We start from the raw sequence: 24,659 nt of genomic DNA on the forward strand, positions 1-24,659 counted from the left end.
CTTACTAATAACTTCTGAGAAACAATGTTCAAGCAACCTGCTGCCTGGCTGTGATGTGCCCTGGCAGAGCCTCCCTGCTGGATCTGCCGGCTGGCTCCCCGACCTCACAAGCTCCTCATGGCTTCATTAAGGGAGCCGTGACATGGTTTACTTGGGCCTCAGTCGGTGAGAATCCTAGCCCTCTCGTGTTTGTAGAGTGGTACCATGTACTAGCTTTATAACAGCAGCCCATCTGGGTATGGGCCGGGAGGGCAGCGCACTTCCCTTCAGTGGGTGGGTGCAGGGTGCTTGCCCTACTGAGACCCACCTCTTCCCCTCATCTGGACTCACGGTTGTGGCTAATATGATGGTTTTGGAGTGATTCATCCTGTGCTGGCTTGCAGCAATGTGCCCAAGTGCCTCAGGGTACCCCTGCAGGCTCCAAGCTGCAGATACATGTCCCATGCCTCCCAGGCAAGTCCCTGGAGGCTTGGCACCTCCTGACACCTGACTCAAAGGTGGCACAGGGTAGAGGCTCCCCTGAGGGAAGAGCAGACTCTCATGCTGTGCCTAAGAGTGGCTCCCTTACCCTGGAAGATGCAGCCGTTTTCAAAGCCCTGAGACGTTGGCAATCCTTTAATCCTTTCTGACTTGCATTTACAATTCACATATTTGACCTTTGGTTGCTATAGTTACCTCTGAATAAATATATGAGAAATTCTGTTAGCAAATGACAAAAGGCTGGAAGAGGATTGGGAGGTGTTATTTTATAATCACGGTTACCTCTGACCCTCAAAATATTGCAATGGTCATCCAAATTTTACCCAGTTTCCTAGGATTGGATTTTGTAGACATTATAGAGTGGCTTATGGTTTTTTTTTCAACTAAAATTATGAAGAGAAGCTGCTGGGGGCAAGATGTACTGGCAGATGGGAGCTTCCTGTACACCTCACCTTGCTCCCGCATCTGAGAAGATGACAACCTATAGCTTGAGAGTTCCATCTGAGATGCTGATTGAGGGAGGAGAACACGTTTAAGTCCCTTTTAGTCAAAGAAGCCGGTGGTGGTGGCCAGACAAGGCTGACCAAGCAGTATTTGGACTGTGACCTCCAAGTAAGTAGAGGATGTGTGAAAGGCGGGACCTGCAGAGGTCAAGGGTCACAATGAACCAGTCTCTACTGTGTCTCTCTGTGTCCCATGTTTACACTGGGCAGGACGGTGATCCTCATGATAAGCGGGAACTCCACTGCCAAGTGTCCTCTGCTGCTGGCTCTGGGGATGTCAGCACCGGTGACAGAGCTTTGCTCTCTCTGCCTTGACTATTTCTGCTTCTACCCAGTGCTGAAGTTGGTTTCTTAAACTGCTTAAGTTGCTACAAGGGATCCGAGTGCCAGATTTTGGTGTTTTCTACTAGTTCTGGGCTGCCAATTACTCCGTTCCTGCGCAGCTCATGATCAAAGAGCCCACAGAGAGGGACTACAGAGTCTTTCGGCTTTTGAGTAGAGCAGAAGATGCCTTCCTAGTCCTATGGAAAGGTAAGTGACGGTCAAGTGGAGGACACAACACCTGATCGTTAGTGGTCACCCACCACGTGCTCGATCCTGTGATGCTTTGTAACTCAGACGCCGCTGTGTCTCTTTCACTCGTCTTTTTCTCCATAATGGAACACGTGCAATTGTTGCTTTTAGCGCTGGCTGTTCCTCCCTTCCCCCTGCTCTCAGCAACTCGTGGAAGCAGGTGGAAGCAGGACCAAGACATTAGTTGCTTTTCTCATTACTGTAGACAAAATACTTGAAAAAAGCAACTTAGATGGGCGGGGCAGCTCACAGAGGTGAGGCAAAGCGGGGTGGGGTGGGGTGGGGTTACCTTTCCCTCTAACTCCATCTCTTGCCTTCGCTTTTTTTTTTTTTTTTTTTAATTAAAAAAAATTTTTTTTCCTTCTTCTTCTGTTGACTTTATTCTTGAACAAACTTCCCCGGTGAGAACAGTCTGGATGGAAATGCTGTCAGACTTACAGGTGTCCTTAATGTTCTTGAGGTGGGAGAAGAGACCCCGTGCTCATCAAGCGCTCAGCTCCACCCTGCCATGTGAACTCCACAGTTGGATCACAAAGCCATGCCTGGGTCCCTCGTGGCAGCAGGGCAGGTCATGGGAATGGCTCCAGAAACAGGCAGAGAGGCACTCCCCTGTTTCAGAGCAGACACTGCACATGTCCCTCTGTCCACAGAACGGCAACCCTTGCAGCAAGCAGCCCTTGTGGGGTAAACACAGAGGCTCAGAGAGCTGTAGCAGCTCTCTTGTTCTCCAGGACTCCGTTGCGTCAGTTTTACTTTTGCTACTGTGATCTTGTGTCTGCGATGCAGGACTCCATGCTGGTGCAGTTTTGCTTTACTGCAGTTCCGTGTGGAAATGCTTCACTGCGGGCCCCTCTTCCTCCTGGGACTTTGTGGATTTTGACGAGACACACTTTACAGACTGAAGCACGCAAGGATCCTCCAGGTCTACAGTTGGAAATAGCACACAGCCCCGGCTCAAAGCCAGTGGCAAAGAGAGACCCTTTGCTACCACACTGACCTTCTGACAAATTGTGGCTATGGTAATCCACTTGCTCTCTCACCCCCAAGTCAAGTCTCTATGCTTGGATATCAGTCTTCCAGGAGCCAATTCTCTCCATCCACTCGACTGGAGCTCTCTCTCTGCTCATTCAGGCGGGGCACAGTTGGAAATCTTTTTTTTTTTAACTTTTTATTAATTTATTTTGCATGCACTGGTGTTATGTCTGTATGAGGGTGTCAGATCCCCTGGAACTAGACAGTTATGAACTGCCATGTGGGTGCTTCATATTTCACAGTGCTCTTAACCACTGAGCCATCTCTCCAGCCCCATGCCCTTGAGAGTCTTATAGACGTTAGACATGATCAGACAGTGCCTGTCCGTAAACTATTGCCAGCAGTGAGCTACTTATTGTGGCCCTCACAGCCCCAAGTGCAGGGATTGTCTGGGTTCACTTGGCAGTTGGTTGTATAAATTTCTCTTCTAGAAAGTAAACTGAGAAATTGTTTTTCCCCCACTTTGGGGAAAAAAGAGATCTCAAGGAATTGTTTTCTAAGCAAACAAAATGGCAAACGTTTATTTTTGTTGGCTCTGCTTGTCTGCTCTCCCCCACCTTTCCTTCCTTTTTTCTTTCTTTCTTTTTATTTTATTTCATGTTTTTGGATTGAGAAGCTGGCTATGAAACTGAGAAACGATATCGCTTCATTCTTTCTTGTGCTTGGTTCCTCTGGCTGGAACATAAAACCCTGCCTCCTTTCTGCAGCCGAAGCTTCAAAGTTGTAAAAATTTGGGTAAAGTACATCAGGGTTATAGCTGTTCTAGATCTCAGTCTTTTTATAACTTCTTCATATTTCACATTGGTTTTGACCTCAGGTTAAAGGAATGCTTTTGAAAAGTATAAGGATTTGATCCAGCAATGGATGTAGCAAAAATACTGAGGTCAATAAGTTAAAAGCTTTTTAAAAAGAAGATGAAGAAGAAGAGAAAGAAGCAAAAACTAGATTTTGCAAACTTTAAGGACTGCATGAAAAAGGCGAGCTTCCAAGCTGTAATCTTATTTTTAAAAATAGATGGTGTGGAAATACTTCTCCATGTTTACCAGTGGATAAATGTTTGAATTAGAGCAAGGTATGGTGGTGGACACCTTTGATCCTAGCACTCAGGAGGCAGAGGCAATCCAACCTCTGTGAGTTTGAGGCTAGCCTAGTCTACATAGAGAGTTTCAGGCTACCCATGGTTACATAATAAAACCTAATCTGGGGGTGGTAGAGGGGGGGATGTACCAGATAAGGAAGGTAGCTGCTCTGAAGCCTGAAATCATTTTCTTGGGCACTTTCTCTGGATTTGCCTTTAGTATTTTTATGTGCATGTCTTGTTTCTTTTCTTTTGCACAAAAATCTGAATATCCCTATGTGTGCTAGGATTTTGCAAAGTGCTTAGAACACATGTGTGGTGGTTGGCATTCTTTATTTTTTTATAAAGGATTTATTTTTTTATGTGTTTGTGCCAATGTATTCCACATGTGTGTACATGCCCACAGAAGCCAAAATAGAGTTTTGAACTCCTGGAGCTGGAGTTGCAGGCAGTTGGGGGCCGGCTGAGGTGGGTGCTGGGGACTGGTCTCTGAAAGAGTAGTGTGTGTTCTTCACTGCCCAGCCGTCCTCTAGCCTCTGGTGGTTGGTATTAGTTGTCAGCTTGACAACATCTAGAATCATCTGAAGAGTCTCAGTGAGGGATTGACCAGATCAGCTTGGCCTGTGGTCCTGTGGTCACATCTGTGGAAGGTTGGTCTAGATTGTGTTAACTGACATGAGAAGGCTAAAACCATCATGGTGGCACCATTGCCTGGGTTTGGGTCCTGAACAGTATGAGTACACAAAGCAAGTTGAGCAGTAAGCATGCACACATGTTCTCTCTGCTTGGGATTCAGGGTGATAAGCTGCTTCAAGTTCTGGCCTTGACTTCTCTGCAATAATGAACTGTAAAATGGAATTGTGGGTTACGAGGAATCATATCTCCCCAAAGTTGCTTTGGAAAAGCCTCCCCAAGATATATTATCAATAAGAAAGATCATACTTTAGATAAATAGATGATAGGTAGATAGATAGATAGACAGGTAGACAGACAGATTAGATAGTTTCTCTGTGTAGCCCTGGCTTCCTAGAACTCACTATGTAGACCAGGCTGGCCTTAAATCCAGGGATCTGTCTGCCTCTGCCTCTGCCTCCTCCCAAGTGCTGGGGCTAAAGGCGTGGACTACCACACCCAGAGCTATATTTCATGTTTTATATTAAAATGGAGAGTGAAATAAAAATCAGGGTTAGGGTTACAGGACCATACCACTTTAATCCCCCCACCCCACCCCGTTGAAATAGTCTTATGTAGGTAGGCTAAGCACTGAACTCTGTATGTGTCTGAGGATGACCCTGAATTTATTCCTCTACCCTGATCTTCTGAGTGCTTGGACTGCAGGTTTAGACCACTACATTCCGCTTGTGCCACGCTGGAGATTGAACGGGCTCTGTGCATGCTAGGCAAGCACTCCGCCAGCCAATGAATCCCAAGCCCCAACTGAATTGTCAAGAGGCCAGTTCTGAAACATTGTTTACATTCATTCACATTGGGTGAGAGTTAGGGCTCAGTAGAGGACTAATTTAGTGTGCAGAAAACTCTGGGTTGCACGCACGCACGCGCGCACACACACACACACACACACACACACAGTATGTTTACACTGTTGTGCTATCTTCTCAAACTTAAAGTATTTTCCATGAAGTGTGGTCTCCCCACCTCCTTTCCATGCCCACAGTGTAAGAAATAAACCATGCTATCCATCCTCAGTATGAAATGAATATTGAGCTCATCAATGAATCATAGATAAGCAGGAGGCACTCGGCTTCTGTCTTCCCTAGCTCACAGCTAGTACCTGCTGGGCCCGGGCCCCTGTGTTAGAAAAGGGTAAGGCCCTTGAATCCTCGGGAATTTGAGGAGGGACCTAGATTAGCTAACTGGAAGGATTATACCTCCCTAAAGAACTCAGCCAGTGAGAGATTAGGGGAGCAGGGAAATGCCATTAGGAATACAAAAACCACTGTTTTGCACCAAATCTGGCGTGCCAGCCTTTTGGTACCCAGCTTTTCAGGGGTGTAAAATAAGCCGCTTCACTGCTATTCTGAGCGTCCAGCACCCTTACGAAGTGAGGGTCACTGTTTCTAGCTGCCAGCCCTCATTCCACTGTTTCTTTCAATCTGATACTCTAGGATTCCCTGTAAATACAATGTTTCTTCTCTGTAACAACTGTAATTAGATTAACGAGGTGAAGACACTGGGTTCAGTCAAACTCCCTGTGTGTTTGTTTGTTTGTTTTGTTTGCTTGTGTTCTTGTTTTGTTTTCTCTGAAAGAATAAAATAATCCTGAGGAGAGTCACCTGTCAGGGAAGGAGGAGCAGAGTAGATGGGGAGAAGGATGGCAAGGCTTTTCTCTGTGTCCTTTTTTGCTATTTAAATTTTTTTTTAGCTCTACGTATGCATTACATTTAAACCACCTGGATAATAAGATAAAATGAAGGAGACCCTTCAGGTTGACGACCCTCATGAAGCTGAGCTCACTCACTGGCCCAGGGCCCCAGGCACGCCTTGGCAGTGCAGTGTGCAATACCATTTTCCATGTTTGTGGCTGCCGAGTTTTGTGTTAGTTCTCTGTCCCACACTGTAATAAGAACTCCCGCCGAAGTGCTGCCTGTGTTTTGATCGGGGCAGGCACACAGTGACTTAGTTGCACCACTGATAGCTGGTAGCCTCGGTGGAAGTGGCACCCGGCGCCGTGGGATGCTGTTGGGTAAGACCCTCCGGGTCGTGTGGAATTATCTTTAATGCGCCAGACAAGAAGATTGTTAACCTGCTTATTACCAACACTTTTCTATTACCGTGATAGGGCAGGCAGATGATTGGAGGATTAGCCTGACTCCGACAGACCCCGCAGGCCCTGCCAATCTTGTTTGGAAAGGAGTCAAATCTGTTCATTGCTGATAATAGACAGCATGATAATGCCCCCAGGTTGGCTTGTAAGAAATATGTATCTCACTTTTTTTTTTTTCTTTTAGCAATAGGAGTCAAATTTGGATTTATCCTGATAAAGGAGAGATTTGGGACCTCATGTGATCTAATTGGTCCAAGCTTCTCCTTAATCCCCATTTGTTGACTCTCTGCGCCCCTGTCCACATGGTACAAATGACCCTGCCTCAGGAATAAGCCAGCCCAGCTAACGGAGGCAGCCTTGGTGCTGCTTGCAAGCCTGAGCCTTGGCTTTATTTTCACGTATCCTAAAGAACAAAGCATTTCTTAGACTTGTTGCTGGGTGTTGGGAATGCTCCACCATTTATGTAGCGGTGGTAAGATACCTTCACCAGGCCAGGCGTGATCATGCATCTCTGTGAGCTCAGGCTTAGGAGGAGAGGCAGGCAGAATTCTATGAGGTTTACATTAGTACTCAGGAGAAGTATTTTTCACTCTTATAAGTTCTTCTGTCATTTCATGTATATTTATTTATTTATTTATTGTGTGTGAGTGTTGGTGGGGGTGGGGGGGCACATACTACAGCAGCCATATGGAGGTCAGAGAACATTTGGGAGTAATTCTCTCCTTATACCCTGTGGATCCCAGGAACTGAACTCACTGCCCACACCCCACCTCAAAACAGGGTCTCACTGTATAGCCCAGGCTGGCCTCAAACTCACAGAGATAGCCTACCTCTGTCTCCAGAGTGCTGAGATTAAAGATAGGTACCACAATGCCCAGCGTCTTGTACATGTACTTATTTATAATTTTTTATGAGACAGAGTTTCATGTACCTAGGCTGGCCTCAGGCTCACTATGTGGTTGAGTATGTTGCATTCTTTTAAATCCTTTCCATTTGTTTTCTCTCTGTGTATGTGTTCAGGTGCACGTCTTACCTGTTTTTATTTAAGTGTACTCCATGCATGCATGCCTAGTGTCCACAGAGTCAGAAGACAGCATTAGATCCTTTGACACTGGAGTTACAGATGGTTGTTAGCCACCATGTAGGTGCTGGGAGCTGAGCTCCTATCTTGTGCAAGGGCTCTTAACTGCTGAGCCATCTCTCCAGCCTGTCTTGAACTCAACTCTTCTCTTCTCTTCTCTTCTCTTCTCTTCTCTTCTCTTCTCTTCTCTTTTCTTCTCTTCTCTTCTCTTCTCTTCTCTCTTTCTCCCTCTCTCCCTCTCTCCCTCTCTCCCTCTCTCCCTCTCTCCCTCTCTCCCTCTCTCCCTCTCTCCCTCTCTCCCTCTCTCCCTCTCTCCCTCTCTCTTTGAGACAGGGTTTCTCTGTATAGCCCTGGCTGTCCTGGAACTCACTTTGTAGACCAGGCTGGCCTCGAACTCAGAAATCTGCCTGCCTCTGCCTCCCAAGTGCTGGGATTAAAGGCGTGGGCCACCACACCCGGCTCTTTCTCTCTTTAAAGATCTATTTATTTTATATGAGTATACTGTTAGAGGGCATCAGTTCCCATTACAGACAGTTGTGAGCCACCATGTGATTACCGGGACTTGAACTCTCTGGAAGAACTCTCACTCAGTGCTCTTAACCTCTGAAACATCTCTCCAGTCCCTATCTTGAACTCAATCCTTCTGCCCTCACCTCTTAAGTGCTAGGACTACAGGCATGTGTCTATATCCACTTTATGCACTGGGCATGCTCTAGGCATGGAACCCAGGGCCTCATGCATGCCAGGCAAATCTTTTACCCACAGTGCTACATCCTCAGCTCCTCCACAAGCCTTAAAGTCAGTCTTTAAGAGTCATTCCTTGGTAGAGGAACTCTGAGAAGGTTTCATTTTTACTAGGCACCTCAGGGTCCCCTTGATTCTGCAATCCATTACTGCAAACTTAGTGGCTTAAAACAATGTAACAGTTATTATCTTGCCGTTCTAGAGGCCAGGAGTTCAAAACAGCTCTCATGGGGATAAGTTCAGGTGTTCTTGCAGGTTCTTTGGAATGTGGTAGGGCAGTCTTTGGCTGGCTTCCCAGCTTCTAGGGGTCCCATGGCCTTGACTATGGCCCACCCCAGACTCCATTGTGCTTCTAAGTCTCGTACCTACACTGTGATGTGACTCTCTTGCTTCCTTCTCATAGGAATGCTTATCATGACATTGAGTCCTCCCATGTGACCCAGAATAATCTTCTCACCTCAAGCTCCTTCATCACATATGCTGAGTGACACAATCATAGGTTGTAGCAGTTAGGATGCAAGCAATTTGGAGGCCAGTATTCATCCAACCACAGAAACTGAGGCTGGGGGAGAAACACAGTTGGTAGGGTGCTTGTCTGGTATGCACAAAGCCCTGGGTTCGATTCCCAGCACTTCATGAAACCAACATGACCATAGTTCCAACACTTGGGGAAGTGCAGGAAAGAGCATCGGAGTTCAAGTGCAACTTCAGTTGCATAGTGAGTAAGAGGCCACCCTGGTCAATAGGAGACCACGTCTCAAGAAAACAAAACAACAACAACAACAAAAAAATAAATTACATAGACAAGTACTAGAAGAGCTATGGAGACAAAGCAGAGACCATGGCCTAGAAGGTCTACAAGGATCGGCACCGGCCTTCTGATCATAGGGGATGCTGCAGCGTGGGTTGGAAAATCATGCAGTCAGAAAATCAGACGTCAGGCCTTCCGGAGCAGAAGGGTATTTTAAAGGTTATGTAGTCTAACTTCCTCGACTTAAAGAGTGGGAGCTAAGGCCCGGCCGGCTCGCGATGTGGCCATTAGATATTCTGCATTTGGCCTAAATCTGAGAGACGTCTCTTCCTTTCTCCCCAAGGAGCCAGACGCAGCCATCACCCTTATCAAAGGCAGCGCTGGCCGGGAGCGCGGCTGGGAGGGTTTTGTATCTTAGCAGCAGGAGGCAGCAATGATCTCAGAGCCAAGTTCTATCTGTGCCACTGCTTAAAAACCATTCCACAGAACTTCTAATAGGCTTCTTTCTAAGTGCGCCATTCTGAAGTTTGAAACCAGTGACACCGGCCCGCTCAGCCTTTGAGACTCAACTTTGGTGAGAAAACCCTACATCCGGCCAGACAGCAAAAGGAAGGAAAGAATGGATTGTGATAAAGAGCCTTTGGGGTTCCTAACCAGAGAATAAAGGGCTTCATTTTCCTAATGGGTCTGCCCTTTCCCACTGGAAAGTTATTTAAATGTTACAGCAAACAGTGAGGTTGATCAGATATTTTCAGCGGGCGAATCCTAGGAGGTGTTCTGTAGAACCAATACAAAGCTAGATAGTATAAGACAAACAATGAAGGTTAATTGAGTTTTCACGATAATTACAAGGCCATGTGGTGAAAATATAACTCACTTCTATCTAGGACAAATGTATTTGTGAAACAATGCCAAGATTTCAGCCACTTAGGGCCAGGGTGTAGCTCAGTGGTAGATAGAGCTCCTGCCTGCCTGGCTGAGGCCCTAAATTCTACTCCCGAGTATATTATTAAAAAAGGCATTTAGGCCACTTAAACCTGGGCCCAGGAGGTTCTCAGATCCCTGAAGTTTTATGCCTGCTCTACTTTGCCCTGAAGTCTTTCACCCTCCCAACCCGTCTTCCCCCACTACCTCCCCTCAATCCCTCTGACCCCCTCAGGTGCAAAACTTGCAATAACTCTTTTGTGCATGTAACTGACGCCTTACGTGACTTTTATTGATAAATAAAAACTCAAGGCCGGGCGGTGGTGGCACACACCTTTAATCCAAGTACTTGGGAGGCAGAGGCAGGCAGATTTCTGAGTTCAAGGCCAGCCTGGTCTACACAGTGAGTTCCAGGACAGCCAGGGCTATACAGAGAAACCCTGTCTCAAACAACAACAACAACAACAACAACAACAAAAGTTTTAAAAACTCAAACCCCCAGACCTGTGTTTTTACTGGTGGATGGATGGCCATAGAGAAGTGTAACAGGACAAAGAGTGTGATCTAGTATCTGGAGACAGACAAAGCTTGCCTGCTCAGTCTCTTAGTACAAGATATAGATGTGTAAATTAGAGATGGAATGGGTGTTCCTGATACTGCTTTGTCTCAGGCTCCATTTTGGCGGAACAGACTGGGGCCCGCAGTGGAGACAGGAAAGTGGGATGGTCCTCACTGGGTGCAGGCAGGAGAGGTCCGGGTGGGTGTGAGGGGGCCTCACAGAGGGTTTGAACAGTCTGCCCTGTTGGTATCATAAACTAAGCGATAACTCAGTCTTGCAGATATTCGGCATCTGTGCTGCCACTCTGGCTACAAAGGACTTCTGGGGTCTTTTGTTTTTGTTTTTCGGGACAGGGTTTCTCTGTGTAGCCCTGGCTGTCCTGGAACTCACTCTGTAGACCAGGCTGGCTTCGAACGCAGAAATTCTCCTGCCTCCCAAGTGCTGGGATTAAAGGCGTGAGCCACCACGCCCGTCTGGGGTCTATTTTTTAATCCAGCTTCCGACAACGACTTTGAGTGTCAATTCAGAACAAACGGAACGTAGTGACCACCAAAATCAAAACTGCAGAGGTAGAAGACAGAGGAATGGTGGAGGGTGGAGAGTGGAAAGGACCAGACACTAGGTAGGGCACCACTGGATTAGGAAAGACGACCGATGGCAGCTTCTCTCAGTTTCCGGAGACCCGCAGGCATTGGGAAGGGGCCTGTGTGGGTCCCAAGCCTGCACCTTTTCAGGTAGAGCCCATTTGCTTTGACCACTTTTAGCTTATGCACCATCGCAGGCTCACCGACTGTGTTAGGGGCACGTTGATAATAAAAACAGCAAAAAAGCCCCTCGGAAACCTAAATCTTCTCTGCCAGAGAAAACCCAAGTTTCTCTAACTCGTTTCAGAAGCGGGCGGAGCATTGGGTCACCAAAGCCTCCGCGCAGAGCCGCGCAGGGCTCGCAGAGGATTGGAGTGGCTAACGAGGGCGGGCGTGGTTTTGGAAAGAGAAGCGTTGCATGGGGCCTCGCCAGCAGAAGCAAGGTGGGGCTGAGTCTGGCTGGACTGGCCTGGGCTGTGGCAAGCGGGGGGCCGGGCTAAGCCTGGTAGGGCGGGCGTGGCCGAATCCAGCTAGGCGGGGCGAGGGCGGGGCGTAGGCGGGCCAGTCGGGAAGATGGCGTTGTGCGTGCTGCGGAACACGGTTCGTGGAGCGGCGGCGCTGCCCAGGCTGTGAGTTCAGGTTCTCTGTCCCCGCCACGCGGCGAAGGCGGTAGCCAGAGTGGTCTCTGGAGCCTGCATGGGCACTCTAGCCCGATACCTCTGTGCCTCCGGTCCTTGACCTCTGCCAAGGTCGCTGCGGCTGCTGCCTCCCAGTGGGAGGGCTTTGCGTGGACCCGGGCAATGGGTACAAACGTTACTGGGTTGGCAGGGCTGTCAGCATCTGGCATGTACCGCGCTAACTTAGGGGCGCTCTGGAGTAGCTGAGACGCTCACCCCACCTATGTGAAGCACAGTGGTTCCCAAATGTTGTTCTCTGGACCCACTTACCCAACCAAGAATGACTGAGGGTTCCAAAAAGCTTTTGCCAAAATCTGCTCATGAAAAACACTGAATTTTTTTTAGGTGAAAAGAGCATATATTTTGAAGTTTTCTTTGGTTTAACAAGAGACTTTAAGTCTTACGTCATCAGCTTTGGAGTAGATATTTGAAAAGAATTCCATGACTTGGGGAGTGGAGGCAGGAGGACGCAGGTTAAAGGCTACACTTAATCTACATAGCAAGTTTGAGGCCAGCCTGGCCTACATAGCAATACTAGTTGGTAAAGGAACTGTAGATTGTCACAAACAGTGACCCTCCCTCATGACACTTGCCTATCTGTTAACTGCACGTGTCCTGAGTTCTCCTTTAAGGTGTCTTGCCTATTGTGAGGAAACAGGATCAGAGACTGTCTCAAAGTCCCACGGAGCGATGGAGCCAGAGTTCACAGTTTAGCGTTTTTTACATCTTTTGTGTTGTGCTTCATGATTTACCCCAGACCCATGACAGGACCCATATGGTCTTAGGCACCTCATTTTCTCATCTGTGGCCTTGCACCCTGGCTGGAGGAAAATCACTCCTGGAACCTGAGTGGTGGTAAGGGAGGGGTCCTGGGCCAGCCCAGAGATTCCGTTTCTGAAGTGTGAAAGGACCAGTCCTGACCGCACACAGTCACCACTTCTAATAGGCTTGGAGCTTAGTGTAAACTCCTTTTTATCACCACCACCCTGCCCCCCATACCATGCATCATCTCTATCAAGGGCAGGTACTTGGCTTTAGTGAGCCAATTGTGCTAGTGTGGTCCTAGTAAACCCACCAGAGGATGTAAGTGCTGTCTGGGACCAGTAGGCTACTTCTGGAGGCTCCTTGCTTATTTTCAGAGTGTCTGAACCATTGCTGAGCACGCAGGGGCCATTCAAGACCAGAAATCCTGATCCCTGTTTCTGACCCACCAGCGTTTGCCCTGAGCTCTAGACTGTCATGTTATTCATGCAGTTCTCTGTGGCCATGCTGGATGTATATGAATTACTCCGCTTTCAAGGAAGGGAGCATAACTCACTTGACAGAGCCAAGAAATATAGATGGGAACACACACACCTATCAAAGTTGCTACATAGAACCATCTGTAGCTATTTCTCAAGCTACACATGAGTCCTTAGGACGCTTCCAGGTCTAACACATCACTCAGGGAGCAGTCTAACTTCTTCCTGAGGCTTGTCAGTAAAGCACCGGCCCAACTGTAAGGAAGCTCCTGCTGTCTACCACGCAGGCACTTAATTGTTCAGTCCTAGCAAGCATATGATTTATTAGCCCACACCCATTGGGAAGATGTCCACCCACTAGAAGACAGTGCTTAGACTCCCTCCAGCCTCATGGGCTCCATTTATTCCTAGAGTTGCTTAGGTCAGCACCCTTTTCTTTCTTCAAAGCCCTTTTGTATACAATTGGTGCTTTTCTTGGTCTGCATTCTTTCCAGGTACCCTCTACCCAACAGACGATTTAGTTTTTACATTTACTTTATTTAGTGTGTGTGTGTGTGTGTGTATGAATGTTAGCACGAACATACTGCAGTTTATGTGTGGCGGTCAGAGGATCATTTTCAGGAGTTGATTTTCTTCCACCCTGGGCTCCAGGGATGAAAGTCAGGTTGTCAGGCCTACGTAACATATAGTTTTATTGCTGATCCATCTCATTTAGAGTGTCAAAGAATTTGAGCCATACGGTGTATAGTCTTTTTAGATTGGGTTCTTTAACAATAGGCATATACAATTCCTTCATGTCTCTCATGACTTAATAGCTCAGTTCTTTGTATTGCCAAGTAGTATCCCATTGTGTAGCTATACCACAGTTGGTTTAGACAGTTCGCTGTTGAAGGATATTTTAGCTGCGTCCAGTTTTTGTTGACTGTGCAGAAGTCTTCACATGCGTTTGTGTGTAGACATAATTACTGAGGAATGTGACTGTTGAATTGTCTCAGAAGGCTGTGCTTAGCTTTATGAGAAGACGTCACAGTAGCTGCACCGTCTTATCTGTGAACGAGTGTGTTACTCTGCTGACTCATCGTCTGTCATTGCTGGTTAAAGAACATTCAACAATTCTAACCGGTATGCGGCTGTGGTATCTTGTTTTCGATTTGTTTGAACCTGAAATCCCCTTAGATGATGCTGTGGTGGTTTGGATGAGAGTGGCCCCCAGAGGCTGATATAGTTGAACGTTTGGTCCCCGGGTAGTGGAACTGTTTGGAGAAGATTAGGAGGTGTGGCCTTCTTGGAGGTGGTGTGTCATTGAGGTCAGGCTTTTGTGCTACCTTCCAAATGGTGATTTGCCATCTAGTATATTCATCGTACATATGCCCCAACTATTTTGCCGATTTCTTAATTGTGTTGTGCTCGATACTGTGATACAGTAAGAATGTTTATTTGGTTTCTGTCCCTGTTTCCTGGAACACAACCCTAAACCAATGGACTCTCCTGAGTGACTTGAGTGTTGGGGGCTGCTAGGCTGTGGGGTTCAGCCCTTCTCAGCAAGTTCACGATGTGACTTTAAAGTACACCGGTGCTGATGAGTGTTTTGTCAATTTGACACAAGACAGAGAAGAAGGAACCACAAGATTGGTCCTGTCTGTTCAAGGAAGCTCCCATCAAAATCCAAAAGGCCAGGGTTTGGAGAGCATCCAGGTTGCTAAACTCATGCAGCTTTCTGTAAGGAGGTGTGCTTAGAGAGGGCATAGAAGCTTCCACCCCTCATCCATGCCCTGCCCTGTGTATCCTTCTATCTGGCTGTTCATCTGTATCCTTTCGAAGGTCTCTGATTGTAATCAGTTTCCTTGAGTTCTGTGAGCCCTCCTAGCAAATGAACTGGACCTAAAGAGTGGAGTCTTAGGAACCTCTGACTTATGGTCCGTCAATCAGAAACACAAGGAAAACACCTACAGCTTTTGCTTACATCTTAAGTAAGGGCAGACATGAGGGACTGGGCCCTAATTGTGTGGGCCTGGTACTTACTCTCTCCAGCTGTAAAATGTCAGAGCTGAGTGAAAGGATATCTAGGTGGTGTCTGCATTTCCTGGGTATGTGGAGAGCAGCCCTCCCCACAGAAAGCTGCGTGAGCCTACGGGAGAATGGGGACCCTCTGGTCATTTGCTTACTGTTGAGTTTGCTGTTAGTGTATATCAGCTACAGTCTGTCATCAGATCTGGATTTTGGAAATATTTTCTTCCAGTCTGTGGCTTTCCCCAGCATTCTCTTTAGACTATTTCAAAGGGGAGATATTTCTAATCTGTGGGTCCTGAGAGTTTCCCCTTCCCCTGTTCTTTCTTTTGGAAGGTAAATGCTGCTGTGTATGCATCTCAGATCTATGACCCCTCCAGCTGTTCTAGTCAGTTTGTTGAGGAACCTGTCCTTGCTTCTTCATCCAGCAGCAGTTGGTAGCATCTGTAGGTCTTTATGGGCTGTATGACAATGTTCCCACTGCTTTGCAGGCACTCTCTTTATGACCGTCTTGTCTGCTGTATTGTGATGGCTCTCCTGGGCCTTTCACTTTTCTAGGTAAACTTCAGAATTAGTTCGTTAATTCCACAGGCTAATTTACTGGGATTTGATCAGTATTTCATTGAGTCCATACAGTGAGTCAGAGGAATTAACATTTTAAGAATCTTGAGCCGGGAGTGGTGGCACACCCCTTTAATCCCAGCATTCACTCCGGAGGCAGAGGCAGGAGGATCTCTGAGTTCGAGGCCAGCCTGGTCTACAAAGTGAGTTCCAGGACAGTCAGGGCTATACAGAGAAACCCTGTCTCGAAAAAACAAAAAACAGACAAACAAAAAAAGAATCTTGAGTATTGAGATGGAAGTCATGGCTCAACAGTTAAGAGCACTGGTTGCTCTTGCAGAGAGGACCTGGGCTCAATTTCCAGCACCCACATGTTGGCTCACAACTAGTAACTCCAATTCCGTGGGATCTGATGCCCTCTCTGACCCCCTTGGACACTGCATACACATGATATACAGATATTCATGCTGGCAAAAGATTTATACACATAAAAATAAGCCACTTTAAAAAGTGGAGACATGCCAGGCAGTGGTGACACACACTTTTAATGCCAGCACTTGGGAGGCAGAGGCAGGTGGATCTCTGTGAACTCAAGGCCAGTCTGGTCTATAGAGTGAATTATAGGATAGCCAGGGCTACAACAGAGAAACCTTATCTCAAAAAAACCAAAACAAGTAAATAAAATAAACAAGTACACGCACATATATGTGTATGTGCCGTTTTCTATTTAAGTTATTTTGAATAGTTATAGTTACATTGTAATATACACCCATCAGCAGAATATAGAGTTTACAGTTACATTGTAATGTACACACATCAGCAGAATATAGTTTACAGTTACATTGTAATATACACCCATCAGCTGAATATAGAGTTTACAGTTACATTGTAATATACACCCATCAGCTGAATATAAAGTTTATAGTTACATTGTAATATACCCATCATCAGTTCATCCATAGCATTTTCTGTTGCCTCCAACCCCGTTGAGAGGAAACTGCCTCGTTTTTTTCAGAATGTATCCAATCTGGATGTTGCATTGATAGTGTTCACCCCTTGTTTTGCGCTCTCTTAACTGGCCAGGAAGAACGACGCTGCAACAGGATCCTTCTGCACACGTTTATTCAGTCCTGTTTCTTCTTGTTTATATCTCCCTTGTTTATATCTCTCCCGAACCCTGGGCCTCTCACTCTTTTATACTCTCAGTTCCCATCCACGCACAGCAGGCCACGCCACCTCACCAGGCACGCAGCTTCAGCTAATCAGGGCAGCAGGGGCATATCTCCATCAAAATGAATTCACCAGTATCCTGGTACACCTGCCCAGCTCTCAAGATGTTTGTGGCTTATATGAGGAAGTCAGGTGCAAGTCATACGACTTAGCTGCAGTCCCTGGCGTCTTTGGGACTGCCGCCACACCCGCTCCTCACACCCTTGGTTTGTGGCTTCCTTCACTTGGCTTAACACTTTGAAGCCTTGCCCAGGTTGCAGTGTGTATCAGAACTTTATTTTTATAGGTGCTCATGTGCTGCCAAATGTATATAACTATTTACATCTTCATTGATCCAATCTATTTATACTACTTCATTCAAGGAGATGCAGAGAGGGTGCATGCTGTTTGCCACTCTAGAGTTGGTGGGACCTGAGAGAGTGGAGCTGATAAATGAGGTGAACTAAAATCTCATGTGATAACAATTTTATTCAGAGCATCAGATAATTTTTATATTCTGAGGTTTTTCAAGAATCACCTCACGTGGCAAACCATGTTTTTCCATAGAGGCATATAAACAACTGACAGTAGCCAATTGTAATGAATAATCTGAAGTGAACTCTCTCCTACCTGCTATACCTGGGAGGAGCGTGGACTTACAGTCCAAGAACGATTCTGTTTTGAAGACATTGAGGTCATAAGACACTGGACTTGTATTCTTAGAGTTTTCTCAAAGCACCCAGAATGATTTTTTTGGACTGCATCCTTTGTTTGTTTGTTTTGTTTTCCAAGACAGGGTTTCTCTGTATAGCCCTGGCTGTCCTGGAACTCACTTTGTAGACCAGGCTGGCCTCGAACTCAGAAATCCCCCTGCCTCTGCCTCCCAAGTGCTGGGATTAAAGGCGTGCACCACCACACCCGGCTTGGACTGCATTCTAACAATGTATTTATTTGCTAGCAGTATTGTTTTGTGGGAGTGTGTCACAAACTCAGTAATTCATTGTTTAATTTATTTAAGTGTATATATTTCACTTTCATTATTTATTTAGTTTCTGACCAGGGCCTTACTATGTAACTTTGGTTGGCCTGGGACTCACTATGTAGCCCAGGCTGACCCAAAAAAGTCACAGAGACTGGCCTGCCTTTATCTCCCAAGAGGTGTGCAGTAGCACACCAGGTCAGGAATGTGCATCTAAGAGGATGGGGAGAGAAAGCTGGGGCACAGCTGGACTCCTTGAGGGAGGGGCTACTGGTACATATGATGAATTTTATTAAGGGGAAAAGTGTTGCTAATTGTAAAACAATACACCTTTCCTGGCAGCTGTGGTGTGTTCGGTGTAAGTCATTTGTTTTTCTACACTTTGCTCGTGGGCTCAACAGGTTTAGAATTTTATTAGGTAATAAAGATATTATGGAGGAAATGGTATTTGTTTTCATATAGGTCACTTGGGTATGAATATAAATCCACTGCCATTCAAGCAGGTTCAGTTTATTTCATGTTGCTTTTATAGCTTGTTGCTGTGGTTTGAATGCGTCCCTCAAAGTCATGTGTGGGAATGAAATCCCCAAAGCAACAGTGCTGAGAGGTGGGACCTTTAAGAGGTAATTAGGTCATGATGGTTCTGTCTCACGAAGGGGCTGATGCTGATATTATGGGATTGTGTTCATGATTCAGAGTGGCCTTGTCATAAAAGTACGCCGGGGGTGGGGTTGCTGGAAGTGTAGCTCAGTTGGTAGAGTGCCTGCCTAGCATGTGTGACGGCTTGAGTCCAATCCCAAATACTACATAAGCTGACCATGGTGGTACACACTGTAATACCATTACTCTGGAGATGGAGACAGGAGGATCAGAAGTTCAAGGCTATCCTTAGTATATAGTGAATTCAAGGCCATCCTAGTCTATGTGAGACCCTGTTTCTAAATATCAAGACAGATAGTTAAGTAATAATGTACACACATGTACATGTGTGTGCGTGCACAGACACAGGCACACACACATACACACACACACATACACACACACACATACACACACACATATACACACACACACACACACACACACACACACACGCATGGCACACACACAAGCCTGCCAGACAAGGCCTTTGCTCCTGAACTAGTGCCCCAAAAGTACATGTGAGTTCTGCCCCTCCTCTTTGTTTTTGTAGCACTGGGGACAAACTTAGGATGCCAGGCATCATAGCCCCGGCCAGTGCCTGCTGGCCACCATTCCTTCCGTTGTGGGTTGACTCAGAGAGAAGGCATAATGGTTGGTCTTCCTGGCCTCCAGAAATGTAGAGAAAGTTATATTTCCTTTTCTTTCTTTCTTTTCCACTTTTGAAGCAAGGTCTCATTGTCTATGTAAGATCGGCCTGCAATTTGTGATCCTGCAGCCCCAGAGACTCCTTAGTGCTGGGTTACATGCATGCGTATGTGTATGTACATACTATAGTGCCTGACAGTAGAGAGCTTTTCTGTGAATTAACCCACCCACTCTTTGGCATTCGTATGGCAACACAGAATGCACTAAGCCAATTAAATAACTTTTCTCAAATGGTTTGGTTAATAAACGGGCTTCAGAGTTGAGCTTTCTTTTTTCCTCATTCCCCCTCCCACCGGGTTTAGAGAAGAGTTCATTATTTCTTTTTATTTTATTTTGTTCTTATTTTAGGTTCTTAAGCTAATAATGCAGATGCTTTAGTGATATCTGCTATTTCCCTGCATGATACACACGTGATACATACACACGGCACACACACACAGATGGCACACACACACACACACACACACACACACACACACACACGCGCCTGTCAGACAAGGCCTTTGCTCCTGAGCTAGTGCCCCAGCCCATCTTTTAGAGTTTTCCTCCTGATTATTTTAGAAGACAGACTATCATATTTTTGCATGTATGCACATGTTTTTGTGTATGACCACAACCACAGTTGTTCATTTAGTCGATCCCTGAGTTTTCTTTCTTGGGACATGCAGGGGTCGATCTCCCTCTCTGCCTTCTGGGGGATCCCTGGAGGCAGCTCTTGACTTGTGAACTTGCAGGTTCAAAGCCTATGGCTTTTGCAGCCTTTTGGAGCTTGCTGTCAAATCATCTTCCAGAAGGACCGGTTGGTCACATTCTGGACTGCAGGCTGCCTTGTAGAGCCTGCCTGCACCTCTTCCTCAGTATTTGCAGGTCCCATACTTGGTAAAACAGGCACGGAATGTGGGCTACAGAGCTGGTAGTGCCAGGAGTACAAAGAACCCTGTTCTCTGGCAGTCGGCCTCAGCTGGCACTCTGACCTACTACCGGGGAGACCATGTCTTTCTCCTAGCTAGGCTTCTGAGATCCACAGAGGTTAATAATAAAGAGCTGAGAACCAATGTCCCTGTGGTTTTTATAAGCATGTGGGAGCTGGTGGCAGCCGCTGAGAATGGCTGGTGTTCTGCAAGTAGCCGCAGAACCCTTCAGATACTGATTGATACAACCTTCCAATACTGCAAAATATAAATGAGAACAAAGCCTTCATTATACCTCTGCCCCTTCCCCTTCACGAGTGCCACATTCAATTTCTTCATTTTCTGAAAATTATAGTTCTTTGTTTTGTTTTTTGTTTGTTTGTTTGTTTGTTTGTTTGAGACAGTCTCACACTGTAGCTCTGGCTGTCTTCTAGACCAGGCTGGCCTCAAACTCAGAGATCCCCTGCCTCCTGAGTACTAGGATTAGAGATGTGCACCACCATACCTGGCAAGTTACAATTCTTATTTGTTTGTATGTTTTTGTGTGAGAGTGTGTGGACAGGTGCTGATGACACAGCTCATGTAGGGGTCAGAGGTAACTTACCTTTGGGGGTTGGTGAAGGAGGATCAGAAGTTCAAGATCAGCCTTAGTTAATAGCAAGCTAGAGGCAAGCTTGGGTCACGTGGGATCCTGTCTTAGAATCAAACAACAAAATAAAACCGTTCTATATTTCTAAAATGGCCTCTTTCCCCTTTAACATGAGCCCATCTATAGAGCTTTTGAAAGATTTAAATGTATTTATTTGTATGCATATAATTAAAACATTGTCACATACACATTGATTAGAAGGAATGGGGGCTTATGTAGAGGCATGTAAACTTCTCTTGCCTTATTATCTAATCTCACAGTGGCCTTTGGAGAAGGCTAAGTTGGGTCCAAAATAAAAGTTTAACGTAAAAAAAGGAAGCATGCAGCCCCAATGCCAAATGTAGCTCATCCCTGAGACACTAGAGGGCGCTCTAGCCACAGAGATATAGCCGATCTCTGCAGTCGTGGACAGCCCTCACAAACAGGCTGTTTTTCTTAGGATAGGTGGGCATGTTTTCCTGTTTGTTCTTTAAGACAAATGAGAGACACTAGTCTACACTGCCCTATAAATAGTCCGTTTAGAAGTTGATAGTAGACTTAAGTTGCACTGTACTCTGGATACCTGTGACCTTCCCTCTTGTTGCCCTGGGCTGCCTGTGCCAGCCTGGGGCATTTCGCTCCTTAGATCTCAGGTCAGATGTCACCAATCAGGGAGGTCTTCCTGGCGTCCCTGTGACAAAGCATGGCAGCCCAGCACCCTCAGCAGCTGCCTCTGTATCCTCTCCTCATGCAGCCTGGCTCTCCCCATCACTTCTTCTCCCAGAAGTATCAGGTGTTTATTTCTTGATTGTCTGTTCGACCTCCCTCCAGGCCACAACAAATATTCCCAACACCAGGAATGTGGCCTGCTTATTCTGTTGCTTTGTCAGGAAAGGCCTTGCTGGTCTGGAATCGAGTTGGTGGGGTGGTACCTGGCCTGACCAAAGCCTGGGTTTGATTTCCAGCTCTGTAGAGACTCAGCATGGTGTTGCAGTCCTGAAATCTCAGTTCTCTCTGACCTCAGTGGACACATCATGTGTGCATACCAACCAACAAACATACATACATGTACACATGCACACACACACACACACACACATATGCACATGTATACACACATACATCTCTGACCTTCATGGACACTCCTGTGTGCATGTCAATATACATATGCATACACACACACCACACCTCTGACCTTGGTGGACACTCCTGTGTCCATATCAACACATACACGGAGATGCGCACGCGCACACACACACACACACACATCTGATCTCAGTAGATGAGTATGTGTGTATACCAACAAACACACACATGCACACATAAATACATACTCAGTTAAAAGATAGGAAAATCAGGCCAGGAGTGGTGATTCATGCCTTTAATCTTAGTTCTCAGGAGGCAGAGGTAGCAGATCTCTGAGTTTGAAGCCAGCCTGGTCTATGTAGTATGCTCCAGGACAGCCAGGGCTACACAGAAAGACCCTGTCTCAAAATTAAAAAAAAAAAATTAATTAAAAAAAATTAAGAATGTGACACATCGGGGCTGGTGAGATGGCTCAGTGGGTAAGAGCACCCGACTGCTCTTCCGAAGGTCCAGAGTTCAAATCCCAGCAACCACATGGTGGCTCACAACCATCTGTAACAAGATCTGACTCCCTCTTCTGGTGTGTCTGAAGACAGCTACAGTGTACTTACATATAATAATAAATAAATCTTTAAAAAAAAAAAAAAAAAAGAATGTGACACATCAGGGTTTAGAGAGATGGCTCAGTGGTTAAGAGCATTAGCTGCTCTTCCAGTTGACCCAGGTTCACTTCTCAACACTCACATGGTAGCTCACAGCTGCCTAACTCCAGTTCCAGGAGACCCAACACACATGCAGGCAAAACACAAATGCACATTAAAAAAAAAAAAAAAGTGACACACTTGTCATCTGGATTTGGTCTTTGCACCACAGCAGGCTGAGAGCATTGTTGTTTTGTTTTGGGGTTCATTTTTGCTATAATATGTACCAGTATTTCTTTTTTGTGGCTGAATAGTGCACTGCTTGGGGTATATAGTTGGTTATATTTCCATCAGTTCATGGACACTTGAATTGTTTCTGCTGTTTGGCATTGGTAAATAGTGCTATTTTGGGCACTCATTCACCCACCAGTATTTGGGGAACTTCTAATCTTTCTTCTCCCCTACAACCCCCTTTTTAACTTTTTTTTTTAAAGATTTATTTATTTATATGAGTTACACTGTAGGTATCTTCAGACACACCAGAAGAGGGCATTAGATTCCATTACAGGTGGTTGTGAGCCACCATGTGGTTGTTGGGAATTGAACTCAGGACCTCTGGAAGAGCAACCAGTGCTCTTAACTGCTGAGCCATCTCTCCAGCCCCCCCCCCCTTTAACTTTTATTCACCAGATGTAATTGTCATCTCGAAGGCGTACTGCTGAATAACTCACCTTTTCTAGTTCACTCTGAACTCTGGCTGGCTGGTTCAACTCAGCCGTCCTGGCTCAAACTCCTCTCCAAGCTGACTGATTCAACCTATCTTCTCTTGGGTTCTGACTGAACTGATCTGCTTGGCCTCAAACTAACGTTTGGCAATCTGTTCTAATCTTCTGGCTCCTCCTTCTCTGGCCAGTTCTGTCGTATCTCACCTGCAATCTGTCTCTGTAAAATTGTCCTGGTAATCTCAATCTGTCTCCCTCTTCTTTTCCCTCTCCCTCCCCCTCCTCCCCCTCCTCCCCCTCCCCTCCCCTCCCCCTCCCCCTCCCCCTCCTTCTCCTTCTCCTTCTCCTTCTCCTTCTCCTTCTTCTTCTTCTTCTTCTTCTTCTTCTTCTTCTTCTTCTTCTTCTTCTTCCTCTCCCTCCTCCTCCTCCTCCTCCTCCTCCTCTTCTTCCTCTCTCTCTCTCTCTCTCTCTCTCTCTCTCTCTTCTTCCCTTTCTCCCTCCCTCCCTCCCTCCCTCCCTCCTCCACTGTTCTTTCGCCTCTCTTTCCTGTCTGTTCTCAGGAGAGTTTGGAGTATCCTGTCTTGTTGTGCCTGTTCTCGAGCCCCAAAACATCACCCAGGAGCCGACTCTGATGCAATCACACTAGGGTCTCTCTCTTACAAGCTGAAGCTTGGGCTTGTTCACCGCTGACCCTGATGCAGCAGAACGGTTTGGTGAAGCCCTGAACGCTCATCAGGACAAGGTTTTATAGGAAATGGTGAACAAGCTAGGGGATGTCCAGCCAGGCAAGCATCTCATAGAATGACTATTGTAAGCTCTCAGGTGGGTGCTCTGAAGCAAAACTATCAACAATCACAAAGGGTCTGAAAGTACATCTGAAACAGTCAGACTTATCTTGATTGGCTGTTGCTAGGAAGTAGCTAGGGACTAACTCTGGGGTATGAGCCCGAGGACAAGCCATGGCACTTAGGTGCAACTTGGGTTCAGCTGCAGGTCAAGTTCTCAGACTTTTTTTTTTCTTTTAAGATGGATTCCAGTTCTAAGATGGAGTAGATCTGGCCTCTCAGTCCCTGACTCATTCTGTCAAATCTTCCTGTTTGTCATTTTGCCCCTCAATTAGACATCACTTTCAAACATGACTGTCTCCTTCTACAAACTAATTTTACCTTTATTGTTTGGGATTAAAGATTCACACTAAGGGCATGACTGTATTCCAGCTAGAGGGATTAAAGATGTGTAGTTGTGTCTGCGTTCCAGCCGATCACACAAACCTAGAAGGTCTTCGGATGTAATCCCTTCCCAGAGAAGCCATGTTGCTGGATTAAAATCCCTCTGCAAGCTGGGCAGTGGTGGTGCACGCCTTTGATCCTAGCACTTGGGAGGCAGAGGCAGGTGGATTTCTGAGATCAAGGCCAGCCTGGTTTACAGAGTGAGTTCCAGGACAGCCAGGGCTATACAGAGAAACCTTGTCTTGAAAAACAAAAAACAAAAAACAAAAAACAGAAAACAAAACAAAACCAAACCCCTCTGCAGGGTCTTATTTAGCCCAGGCTAGC

General features: G+C 46.2%; 1 protein-coding gene across 3 annotated transcripts in view; it reads left to right on the forward strand.

Annotated features, from left to right (window-relative positions):
• The first annotated feature begins 935 nt into the window (after positions 1–935).
• Clybl (citrate lyase beta like) overlaps positions 936–24,659 on the forward strand; it is a 231,241-nt gene continuing 207,517 nt past the window's right edge. Inside the window, exon 1 of one of the 3 annotated variants that reach the window (XM_011245173.3) lies at positions 936–1,514. In XM_011245173.3, coding sequence (XP_011243475.1) covers positions 1,507–1,514 — 8 coding nt within the window. In that variant the 5' untranslated portion in view covers positions 936–1,506. Of the gene's footprint in view, positions 1,515–11,529; positions 11,724–24,659 lie in introns of those variants that run through there. The other 2 variants (XM_011245172.3, NM_029556.3) reach the window with 2 other exon arrangements.

Source organism: Mus musculus, chromosome 14 (assembly GCF_000001635.26).
Source record: "Mus musculus strain C57BL/6J chromosome 14, GRCm38.p6 C57BL/6J".
Lineage (NCBI taxonomy): Eukaryota > Metazoa > Chordata > Mammalia > Rodentia > Muridae > Mus > Mus musculus.